The sequence below is a fragment of the Crocodylus siamensis genome, chromosome 2, assembly GCF_052110815.1.
Source record: "Crocodylus siamensis isolate JL-2025a chromosome 2, ASM5211081v1, whole genome shotgun sequence".
Classification (NCBI taxonomy): domain Eukaryota; kingdom Metazoa; phylum Chordata; order Crocodylia; family Crocodylidae; genus Crocodylus; species Crocodylus siamensis.
The window spans coordinates 204,470,071-204,482,933 of record NC_143396.1 but is presented as its reverse complement, the minus strand read 5'-3'; the positions used below and the strand labels follow the sequence as shown (position 1 = coordinate 204,482,933).

Below are 12,863 nucleotides of genomic sequence, written 5' to 3'. Positions count from 1 at the left end.
GTATGCAACATGATATCGTATAGGCTGCAGAAGAGCCAGTTTCATTTGCAGTTTTTCATGTAACCTCATGTGTTTGTATTGCCACCAAGGTTTTAGGGAAACTGGGGAATGGACTAGAACCACTTCACCAAGCTCCTTGCATTAGACTGCAAGTGGGCTGGGATTATAAAAGGCAGAAAGCTGCATTCTCTTTAAAAAAGGTGCAATTAGCATATTATAAGATACATCTCCTGGGCATGAATTACACCTTCCACTCTCCCAGAGGGCAAAGGAGCTATGAACTACTTCTTGTTGGGTCAGTGACTCATTTTGATATGTAGGACTGATCCAAAGATGAGTGAAATTCAAAATCTTCCTGTGGACATTAATGGGCTTTGGATCATGCCCTTACTGTGAATATGGATCACAGGAAAATAGGGCTGGAAGGGAATGCATGATGTTTATTTAGCCCAGTCTCCTGCTCAAGACAGTATCATTCCTGACTACATGTCTGTTTGGCCAAGCTTCCAGGGATGGAGATTGATTCCACAACTTCTCTAGGTAGCCTGCTCCAATGCCTAATCACTCACATGATCAGAGTTCTTCCCAATTTCCTACCTAAATTTCTTCTGCTGCAGTTTGTGGCCATTGCTCCTACTCCTGTAGCCACAGAGAAAACCCATCTTCATCCTCTCTATAAATGTCCTTCTGGTATATGAAGATTGTTACCAAGTCTCTTCTCAGTCTTCACTTCTCCAGACTAAATAACCCTAGTTCTTTCAGCTCTTCTTCATATGTCATGCTTCTCAGACTCCAGTTATTTTTATTGCTCTCCCCTGGACTCTTTCCAGTCTGTCCACATCTTACTTGATACATACAGCATCTATACAATCCATACAGCAGTGCAGCCAGTTATTTCCCAATCTCTTCTTGTGCATGAAATTATTTTGTCCTTGAGTGCAGGCATTTGTCCTTGCTGAATCTCATTTGATTTATTGCAGGCCATGTCTCCAGTCTATCTAGGTCATTCTGGACCATAGCCCTGCTCTCCAGAGTGTCTGAAACTCCACTCAATTTGGTGTCATCCTCAGATTTGCAAGATGGAGTTGTATTTTCTCAATTGTGTGTCTTAGGCCATGTGTAGACAAACCAAGAGGCATGTGTGCATGACACTGTAAAGCAGGCTAAATGCTTTTTGCACTGCTTTAGTGGTGTTAGTGTTTGCATGTCTTGGCGGCATATTGTGCATTAATTCCAGCTGCTGTAGGGAATTTGGTGGCATAATGCGCCTTATATGACTTGGGGTGCTGCAAACTTGAACTCCTTTGAGGAGTTTTAGTTTGAGGCCCCTACAGCTGCAAAGCAAAGCACTAGGCTCCATGCAGCTCTGTAGGATGCCCTGTAGGCAGCCTGGCAGAAGCCTGGGAAAGCAGTCTCCACCCAAGAAAAGCAGCAAGCCTGATCTTTCCCCCCTCCTTCCCCCAAAGCCTTCTGCCTGCTTGAGCTCCATGGGGGCCTGGTGCTTCCCCCTGCAGCTGCAGTGCCCACCCAGGGCTGGGTGCCTGTGGGTGGGTGCCACCTGTGAGGGGCACCGCTGCCACTGAGGGAAGCACCAGCCCTCTGCCCCTCCACAGCCCAGGGACCACTCCACCCGCTGGCAGCTTGCCCTCACCTCCCTGCCGGAAAGGCAGGTAAGTCAGCAGGGTGTGTGCACGACACAGGGGTTTAATCGGCCCTAAATTGAAATAGTGTTTTTTAAAACCTACTGCTTCAATTTAGGGCCCCTGTTTCATCTACATGCACCCTTAGGTCCTATCTTTCTAACAGCGAAGAAGGATGTTCCATTAGTACAAGTGATGGAGGTCTGAGCTATTGGAGCAGGAAGTTTGGAGTACAGTATAGTGACAAGCAGGTAGCCACAGAATATTTTATTCTGTTTTATATTAAATAGAACATAAAAAATAGTTCTGTCATCTGAAACTCAGATAGGCCTAAACAGCAATATCCATGGCTGGATTCTTCAGCCTGAACTTTCTCCAAGTGCAAATTGTGTTCTGACTGTAGACTGTTATAAAGAGAAACTGAACAGCTGTGAAATGTTGGTTCAGAGCCAGGATTCCATACATCTGTCTCCCTACCTCTGGAGACTTAGCATTTTTAGAACCAAAATTTGGTCTGAACCTATGGTGCATATTAGAACAGCAAATAAAAAGATAAACAGCTCCAAGTTTAATAGAAGAGGACATATTTGAAGTTTTTTGCAAACCCAGTGGAGCCTGGAGACAAAAACATGCCACTGATTTGAGTATAAAGATGTCATTATTGTATAGTTTCCATATGGCTTCTAAACATGCAGTATTCTGTGCATAATCCTACATTCCTTCCACAATGAAAGGCCTACTGGCCTCAATACGACTCCAACTGTGCAAGCAATGCAGGTCCAGACCCCTTGTGCTTCTTAATGATTTTTTAATTTTGGAAAGCCATGACTTCCTTTACCTACTGGCCCGCATCCTGGAACTTCAAGTTGAGTTCCATGAATGGACCTTAAATGTTCCTGTCCATTATTAAAAAATAAAGAGACAAGTTACAATCAGGTACATTGCAAATTTTCAGTTATTTATAAGGTAAAACAAGATGTTTACTTTTTGTACCTACCTTGAAATTGCAGAAAATCAGTTAATTGGTTTCTGATTACCTGATTCTTTAGGAAATGTTAAATCAATATTTTATTATGGTGTTAACATTTCCCATTTTTCATCATTATTTCAGGTGGGTATTTTATCTGCTGTGCCACATTTAGTGATGACAATTATTGTGCCTATTGGGGGACAAATTGCAGACTTTTTAAGAAGCAGACAAATTCTTTCAACTACTACTGTGAGAAAGATAATGAACTGTGGAGGTAAGTCTTTTTACTTTTTTAAAAGGTATTCAGAACACCTTGAATTGATATTACGTACAGCATATAAACAAACCGCATGTCTGTATGAAATATGAAGAATTACTTTTCACCTCTAGCTTGCATGATAAACATTCAGCTATTAAAAACAGGTCATTACTATTGAAGGAAGCCTTCAAGCAGAGAATGGGACTTTCTGCACATGCTTTGTTCCAACACTCACTGAGAAAGTTCTTCACAGGGTAGGACATGGATTTTAAAAAGGCTAGTGAAACAGATGCATGCCCAACCCAATTTTCAAAATGCCTAAATAGCTTAGATGCCTTAAGTCTGATGGGGCATTTATAGACATGCTTTGGGAGGTGGAGAAGGGGGTGCAATTTAATTAGCGCAGCTCCAAGGACATTTATAGATGTGTTCTGGGCGGCAGGGGGAACCACCATTTTTCAGTGAGGAGAATGCTGATACATGTGATACTGAAGTCCGCTGGAGCATGGTAATTACCATGCTTCAGCAGATTCAATTGATTGGGTCTGCTCCAGTGAGCTGTAATTACAGCACATTGAAGCAGCCTCCCTGCATGTGTATAGAAGCCCATTGAATCAATAAGAGTTAGGCACAAGACTTTGGTTCAGGTCCTAAAAGGGACAGAAAGTCACAATAAATTGTTATGTAAATGCCAACTAAAAAGCTAATTTACACTGAAAGAGTGTTTCCTTTTTTTGGAGTAAGCATTGCTGAATTATATCCCTAAGAATTAATGCTTTGCCACCGCCTCTTCTAAATTAGTTCCAACTATGATACCTTGCAAATTTCACTTGGTAGTCAAATCTGATGCATATTTTCCTTTTATTATCCCATAAGGTTTTGGCATGGAGGCAACTCTTCTTCTGGTAGTGGGATATTCTCACAGTAAAGGAGTGGCTATTTCATTCTTAGTGCTTGCTGTGGGCTTCAGTGGATTTGCCATATCTGGTAAGATAATACTTTTGTTTTTAATGCTTAGTTATTTCATATTCTAAGAAAAAAGAATAAAGAAAGAAAAGAAAGAAAATCAGAGGTTCATATTCGGTTTTCATATGAGAGATATAATTGAGTACAACATTCAGGATTTCATTTAGTGTAACTTATTATCATTTGCAGAGAAAATATAAGTGTGTAGCAGGATGGGTCGCTGTGCTCTTCCCTAAGGTGCCCTCTGTACCATGCCAAGCATTCTCTAAGCACCCTCAGAATCTTGCCCCCCGCCACGTCTTCAATGTTATGTATTTATTGTAGGGAGGTTGCCCTTCGTTCCCTTGGCTATGGTTTTCCTGCTATGTGCCGGACCCGCCTCGGTCTCCCTGGCACTTGGGTGCTCAACAGCCCTGTCTTGCTCCACGTCCTGTTGACACTCTGTCCCTTCAGTCTCATCTCACTTGGGCTCTCTGGAGTCCTGTCTCACACTGCACCTCACAGTGCTCAAACGGTCACTGCCCCTTTCTCTCTGGGGCTTCTCACTGCCCTCTTTCTGGGACTTCTTGCTCACCCCAAGCCTCACTGGCGCTCAGGTTCTCCATGACCTTGTTCTGCCTTTTGGGGTACTTGGGGTCAGCCCTGTCCCAATACTGCGCCTTTGCCTTGGTGCTTGGGAATGACACCTCCCCCTCCGCTGTGCCCTTACGGACACTCTGGGTCAATGCCCGCCCTGCACTATCCTTTCGGGCAGTCTGGGAGGCACACTCCCTCTGCTGCACTCTTTTTGGCTTCACGGTTGCTGCCCCTTTCTCTGGGTCTCTCAGCAGTGTTGCCCCCTCCCTGGGGCTGGGGTCCACGCTCTAACGTGGTTCCCATATGAGGCCTCCTCCATCCCCTTATAGCCTTGCTCCGGTCTTACAACAACAAAACAATAACACAAGCCCCTGATATATACACAAAGCTAAACCCCTTGGCTAACCTCCTTTGAGTCGCCCTCCACGGGTGCTCCATCCTTCACCAGCATAATGGACTGCTCACGTTCAGGCCTTAACCCTTTGCTTAGTCAGGCAGACCGCCTTCTCCTTGGCTGCCAGCTGAGAACCCCTCTCTCGGCCTCCAGCCTGTGCTTTATAGAAGTCAGCCCTGTCCCTCCCGATCAGCTGACTCAACAGGTGTGGGCCCCTAGCTCCTCCTGGTTGCCCTGGCAACCGGCACCTGGTGGCCATTCCTGCTCTTCAAGTAGCAGGCACCTTAGTGCTCTGCTATAAAGTGAATGCCACTCCTTGTATATTATATTATTTTTACTAAAATATTTCAGCTTTTCCCCATATTTACCAGAACTAGGTGGAGGTATTATTTTTCTGAAATACAAATATTAAAACATTTCTTCTAGATATAACTTCTTAGGTTTAGAATTTGTTTCTTCTGCATATTATAAATAACATTGTAACCCTTCTACTGGGTACCAGTCAGCAGCAAAAAGGGCCAGGTTCACATATTGGGTTAGCTTATAAATTTTACCAGTTACCTCAGCGCCCCCCCCCCCCCCCCCCGAAATTTTAGAACACTAAATTTTCTGGGACATCCCATATAAACAAAACCCCATCCTCACAAGCAGTGTATTTATTTATTACAGAAAATAAAAAACCCAAAAGAAAACACTAAATATAATTTTAAAACACATACAAAGCAAAATCTATAGGTGGCACCCTCTTGGGGAGGCTTCACCCATGCCCAGACAGTCTGGGACTTAGGGGTCCCCAAAAGGTAAGTCTGGGGGCCTTCACCCCTATATGTGCCCTTCAACAGTGGGCTGGAGAGGGGCACCCAAACCAGAGAAACCTATGAGCTGTTCCTTGGGTTTATTGCACTACAGGGAGCTGTTCAAGTGCGTGGGTCCTTCTGCATTGCAAGTGGCTCTATTGCTCCTGAAGAAATGGTAGAGTGCCAGCCTCCACTTCCACATGGTGACTTTGAGGGGTTAACTGTGGCTTTCATCATCGTACTGCATCCCAAAATCCCTAGTCCCAATCTCAGCTCTGCTGGGCAGAAAACTGCAAAAAAACTTGAAGGGAAGATCAGGTCTGTCTTGGATTGGGCCTGAACTATAATCAGTGTCAAAACATACCACTTGGTTGGGACATAAACTAAAAAAGGGATAAAAGGAGTGCCAGGTCTCATCCTGGCTCAAACCATGCCAGGCTTCACCTTGGCCCAAATCTGCCAACCAAATACATGGCTGGGGTTCAGCCACACAGCTAGACAGAAATGCAATAGCTGTGAAACAGTAAAAAGGGCCCAGGCCTATAGCTACAGCCCGGACATCCAGTCTCAGCTATACCACAATGCTGAGACAATATAATTACAAAACAGAGAGGGCCAGAACTCAGACTGGTGTAGCAGTGGAGCAGCTGAAGTGCTCAGCTGGCCAAAAATCCTACCCCCCACACTCCCAGCTGGTTGCAAAACCTCCTCTGCCTCTGCTCCCATGGGACCAGGGCTGACCCTGGCAGGAGGGGAGGGGGAGAATTGTGGCGAGCACCCCAGGCACCCTGCTTGGGTTGCCTCTGTATAGGACACTCCACAGCCCCACCAGTCTGAGATCACCAGCCGTGCCTGCCAGGCCCACGTGACCAGTAACTTCCAGGACCCCATTCCTGGTCAGTCTGCTTCAGGGATTCATAGGACCATGGTATTATTCCACTCAAGGTCTGCGTGGCCAAAACTGCCAGGACTCAATTCCTGATCATCTTGCTCCAGGGATTAATACCCCCATGGTATTATTCCACTCAAAAAAAGGGGGGAAGGGAGGAAATAGGGGTCTCAAACTCTGAGACAGACTTGATCTGTCATGATCACCTCTTGGCTAAACTGGCTAACTGAGGCCTCGACCTCACCACGATCTGCTGGCTGGGGACCCAGAGGGTTGTGGTCAACAGGAGCTAATCATCCTGGTGCGCTGTGAACAATGGAGTCCCTCAAGGCTCTGTCCTAGGGCCTATACTATTTAACATCTTCATCAATGATGTGGACATTGGTGTCAGAAGCGGACTGGCCAAGTTTGCTGATGACACCAAACTTTTGGGTAAAGCATCCATACCTGAGGACAGGAGGATGATCCAGGCAGACCTTGACAGGCTCAGGAAATGGGCAGACGAGAACCTGATGGTGTTCAACTCCAAAAAATGCAAGGTTCTCCACCCTGGGAGGAAAAACCTACAGCATGCTTGTAGGCTTGGCAGTGCTACGCTGGTTAGTACTACAATTGAAAGGGACTTGTGGGTCATGATTGACCACAACATGAACATGAGCCTTCAGTGTGATGCTGCAGCTACTAAAGCAACCAAAACGCTGACTTGCATTCATAGATGCTTCTCAAGCAAATCCCAGGACCTCATTCTCCCATTGTATTCAGCCTTGGTGAGGCCGCAGCTGGAGTACTGCATCCAGTTTTGGGCTCCACAATTCAAAAAGGATGTGGAGAATCTTGAGAGGATGCAGAGAAGAGCCACATGCATGATCAGCCCTTATGATAAGAGGCTGAGAGCCATGGGACTCTTCAGCCTGGAAAAGCACAGGCTCAGGGGTGATTTGGTTGCCACCTATAAATTTGTCAGGGGTGCTCATCAGGATCTGAGGGAACATCTGTTCACCAGAACACCCCAAGGGATGACAAGATACAACAGTCACAAACTCCACCGCGACCGATTCAGGCTGGACATAAGAAAGAACTTCTTCACTGTTCAAGCCCCCAAGTTTTGGAATAGACTGCCACTGGAGGCTGTTCAAGTACCCACTTTCAACACCTTCAAGACGCATTTGGATGCTTATCTTGCTGGAATCCTATAATCCCTGCTGACCTCCTGCCCCTAGGGCAAGAGGCTGGACTCGATGATCCTCCGGGGTCCATTCCAGACCAAATGTCTATGAAATCTATGAAATGTCTATGAAGCCTCCCTGTACGAGGTTTTCCCTTTACATAGCTTTCACTCGCCTGTCCAGTGAAGGGTGAGTGGGGAGACCTGCTCCCCCCTCCATGGGGAGCAGTTTTTCTGGCTCCCAATTCAGCTGTGCAGCTCTTAGCAGCCTAACTCAACCCCTAGTTGAGTTGTTCTTATATACCTGGTGTGACATCACCCAGGCCTTGTCCAATTATAGAGTGCCACACTTCAGCCTCTCTCTTGCTCAATCTGCCTAGAAAATCTTCTGCTTCCTTTGGCCGTTGAGGCCAGAGGATTTTACATATTTTTGCCTAGATACAAGCCCCAGCTTTCTGTGTGCAGAGCACAGGGCCAGAACAATAGAGGCCATTTTGCCCACGTAAACACACACACACAAAACACAATATACAACAAGCAAAAGCACACACTTTACCATACACAACCCAAGTGCGTGTGGGTGTTACAATAAAATAGGTTTTTATCTTGCTTTACTATTGCATATTCATTTAGGCTAATGCCTAATTGCTTCGTGGTTCCTCCATATTAAATTCTTAGTGCAATTCAAAATCTTTTAACATCTCATTTCTCAGATCTTACACTTCCCCTTTCATAAACAGTATTTATCCCATTTCACCTGGATTTTCCTTGTTTTCTTGCCAATATGATTGCAAGCTGACAAAAGGTCTGCAACAGGCAGGTGTGTTGTGTCAGGCATCCAACCTGTCCCTAGTCTAATATCTCCTCCAAACACACTTATTCATCAAGATATATCAAATTCAGTTATCTCATTTAGACAAACTGATTTCATTTTAATATTTCCTAACAAACAATACCTAATCAAGAAGAAATGTGTAATCAAAACCTTTAAAAAATGCACCTTCTGTAGAAAATTGTGCCCTTAAAGGAAATAACCTGCTTTTATTTTTTTAACAGTTGTTCTACTCCTACAACCTGCCCTTGCCCCTTTTCTGTATTCCTTAGTATTATGTATTCTGTTTCTATTTTCACCTATTTAAGATGATTATTCTGGGATATTTTGTGCTTTGTAACTTAATAGAAAAAATTTAAAATTTCCTAGCATTATTTGAATTCTAACAGTATAAAATAGAGTACAATATTACTGTTGGAATTGTAGTTCAACAAATGTAAACATCTTAGAAAAAAAGTGTAACAGCTTTTAAATATAGTCTCCTTCCACTGCTTTTATCTTATACATTCACATGAAAAATAAGTTACCTCCTTCTGTTCCATGTGATCAAATGGAAAACTATGGGACATGTCTACATGAGATGTTTACCCTATTAGCCTGCAGCAAACTAATAAAATCTGCCACAGGTTAGTACTTGTAAATACAAGTATTAGCGTGTGGCAGAGTTTTATTCAGTGTGCAGCAATACATGTGTAGATGCTGACATGGCTGGCTGGGGCACAAAGGTGCCAGCTAGCCCACGCTGCCAGCTAACCCTGCACTGGAGCATACTTGTGCCCCAGTCAGCCCCTCTGCAGCACACTGAGCCGGACTGGAATAGCCCCAGGCTACCCGGTTGAGCCTCTGAATCCCCTGCCAGTTGGGGCTGCTCTGATTTGGCTTACCATGCTGTGATCCTGGGCACAAATGTAAATGTGGCACCTGGGAGGAATAAACTCTAGCACAATATATGCTGGAGTTTATTCCTTTGAATTAATTGCATGTGTAGACACACCCATGGAGAACTTGAAGAAGTGACATGAAGTGTAACAGAAAGTAATGCAATTTATAATTTCCAACATGAGAGGGACATGAATGACACTTAGGAAATTTTCCCCAAAGCTTAATTGTTTCTCTTGTTTTCTTTCCCATTGTGTTTATTATTTTCAAACAAATTTTAAACAGAAAACATCATTAGTATAATTCTATATTATGTTTTCCTTTCAAATTTAAAACTAGAATCTATCCCCATATCTATAATCTTATTCTGTCCTATACACATTTCAGGGCAAGATCCCCTTTTGTGTATTATCAATGGAAGCAGGCCAAACTAGGCACTATATTACCATTAAACTATAGCAGTAGTACATATTTCAACATTGAAGCAATAATGCATTTTCTGATATGGACATAAGCTTACATTTGTGTTGCAGGATTCAATGTCAACCATTTAGACATTGCCCCAAGGTATGCCAGCATCTTAATGGGAATTTCTAATGGAGTTGGGACCTTGTCTGGGATGGTTTGTCCTATAATAGTTGGAGCCATGACAAAAAACAAGGTAAGCTATTATAAGGATTTCTATACAGTTCTCAGGCCGAGCAATTTAATTCCAGATATTAAGAAAGAAAAAAAACAACAAAAGAAACCTTTCCCTAAAGTCATTTTCCAGGTCTTTTATATTAGTTAGGGACCTGGGAGTGGGATTTAACTCCTGGATATCCTTTGAAAAATTACAACCTCAATTCCGCATTCAGATCCTGTAGCTAACCACATTGTGCTTGTGTTCTAATTTAGCAATCCTCTTCTTTACAGACACGGGAAGAGTGGCAGTATGTCTTCCTTATTGCTGCTTTAGTCCATTATGGAGGTGTTGTATTCTATGGTATATTTGCTTCAGGAGAGAAACAACCTTGGGCAGACCCTGAACAGACAAGTGAAGAGAAGTGTGGTTTTATTCATGAAGATGAACTTGATGAAGAGACAGGGGACATTACACAGAATTATGTAAATTATGGTACCACTAAGTCTTATGGTGCTACGACCCAGGTCAACGGTGGCTGGCCTAATGGTTGGGAGAAGAAAGAAGAATTTGTACAACAGGAAGTACAAGACTCATACAGCTATAAGGAAGGAGAAGATTATTCATAACAAACCTAAATATTGGATATATTTTGTAGTGTTTGTGATTAAATTCATTGTGATTGTTTGCACACAAAAATGTGGTATAAATGTAAACACATATCAATCAAGAAGGTCTTACTGTAAAAACAAAAACAAGTTTCCATTAAAGTGCAATCTGTATGAGTTGTGACATGCCATCACCTCCATTCAGGTGTATCCGTTCTATAAACATTAGAGTTTTAAGGGTTTACTGGTCAAAACTATAGAGGCAATTAGATACTTGCAGTATACATGAGCTAAAACTCATAACTAAGGATTAAAGCACAACTAACCAACCAAGTGGGCACATCGAATCCTGTTTAGAAAGCCAAAACTACTTTATCATTAAAAAATGCACTTATATATTTGTTACACTGTATTGAAAGAGATCTTAAATAATTGTGTTAAGTATACGAGTTTACTCAGTACGATGTAGGAATTGTGTGTTTGGTCCAAGACGAGGACTTTCTTGAAAAATAAAGGTTCAGTCCTTGGCACGTATAGGGAATCGATCCAGTTTCTATCAATGGGAACTGAATCAGGCCCTAAAAGAACAAAATAGGGCATACTATATGTTTATTGTGATTATATGCTGCAGGCTACTCTGTGATAAATAAAGGAATTATTTAGGAGTTTTATATTGAATGTTTGGGCACAAATTCTTATTTCTGTTCTTTACAGAATCTACTGAGGTTTCTGAATCTTCTGAAGAATCTTCTGTTCTGTGTCATGTTCTTCCTTACATTTACCAACCAGTATAAAATAGTATCTAATTTGAAATCTAACTTGAAATCTAACTTTTCAAGCAGGCAGGAAAATACCTTTAGCGGGAAACAAACATTGATATTCTTTTATTTACAAAAAATGACAACTTTATACTGGTTGCAAATCTGTTTAGAAGAGAAACATTTAACCTAGGAAAAAGATACATCCCCGTGCAAAATCCAAAGAGCAATTTACTATGAGCAAGTAGCCCTATATACAATGTATGTATTTGTTCTGCAAAATATTTTGAAGTAAATGAAAGAAAGAGAATAATTTAAGCATCTTTCTTCCCTTGAGAGTTTCCATATTTTATGACACATTGTGCCACAGTTGTATAAATAGATGTTTATTAAAGATATTGTAATTATAGAAAATGTCACTATTTTACAAATCCCTTAATTAAAAAAATGTATTTGTCTTTCAGATAAATAGAATTATAATGGACACTGAATATGAGTAACAAAACTTACTATGAACCAAAGTGGCAAATAACTAGTGTTGGGTTTAAGGAAGCCATCAAGCATTGTGCTTGCCATTCCTTGCATAACTCAACAAGAATTGCAACATTAGTGTACCAAGCAATAAGTGCAATGCATTTTAAAATGCATAAACTTTTAAGTCTATATATTACCTTCATTTAGCTTGTTGTAGATATTTGGGGTTGTTGGGATTAAACTGAACCAAACCAAACTGAGGTTAGCAACACCAGGCCACTTCTTAATGCTCTAAAATGACAATAATGATCCATTTCCTAATTCAAATAAAATAATTTACATTGTATGTAACAATCCAGTCTGGATTTTTGATCTGTTCATTGTATTGTGCTAGTGATTGGAGACCCTGCTACCGCAATATACAACTTGAGGATTGTTTCTTCTTTTTTTTAAAGGCAAATCAGACCTTGACCTTAGGGGAAAATATTTTGCTTTGTGCCTCAAAGTGATGTAAAATGTGACCATAGCTTTTGCTCTGTTTAATGAAAAGATGTGGACTGTGTCACTTTTGTTGCTGCAAAAAGTGTTAATAAAAATGCTCTATTTATCCTTTTATATAAAAAGATGGTATTGTAGTTTTTTTGCCATTTGCAGGCAAATATAAAAAACAAAACTCATGTTCAGTAAGGGCTGAATTCTTATACTGGCGGTGTCTTACCCTTAGCTCAGTGTGAGCCCTGTTGCCTACATATGCAAAGGAAAAACAGGGTAAGGAGTCCTGCATGTGACCCACATTGCCACTCTGTGCACAGATGTGTAGTGGGAGGAGCAAGTTGTTAGTTCTTGTTACATATCCCTGGGTGGAGAATGTAGGAACAGAGATTGGAGTAGGTGGAGCAATGTGCCAACCTAAACAGTGGAACTGGCACAGACAATAATGTAGCCTGTACCAACAAAAAGCTGCTGCAGCTTACTGTCCCCTGGAGTGAAAGCAAACCTGGGACCAGTTAGAATCAGTTTCCTCCCATGCTTCT

The 12,863-nt window shown here is 42.2% G+C and overlaps 1 protein-coding gene across 1 annotated transcript in view; it reads left to right on the top strand.

The window, feature by feature from the left end:
- SLC17A6 (solute carrier family 17 member 6) overlaps positions 1-12,419 on the top strand; it is a 59,108-nt gene extending 46,689 nt beyond the window's left edge. Inside the window, exons 9-12 of the mRNA XM_090032847.1 lie at positions 2,752-2,884; positions 3,746-3,856; positions 9,901-10,028; positions 10,283-12,419. Of these exons, the coding sequence (XP_089888973.1) occupies positions 2,752-2,884; positions 3,746-3,856; positions 9,901-10,028; positions 10,283-10,618 (708 nt within the window). The 3' untranslated portion in view covers positions 10,619-12,419. The remainder of the gene's footprint in view (positions 1-2,751; positions 2,885-3,745; positions 3,857-9,900; positions 10,029-10,282) is intronic.
- Positions 12,420-12,863: the final 444 nt, after the last annotated feature.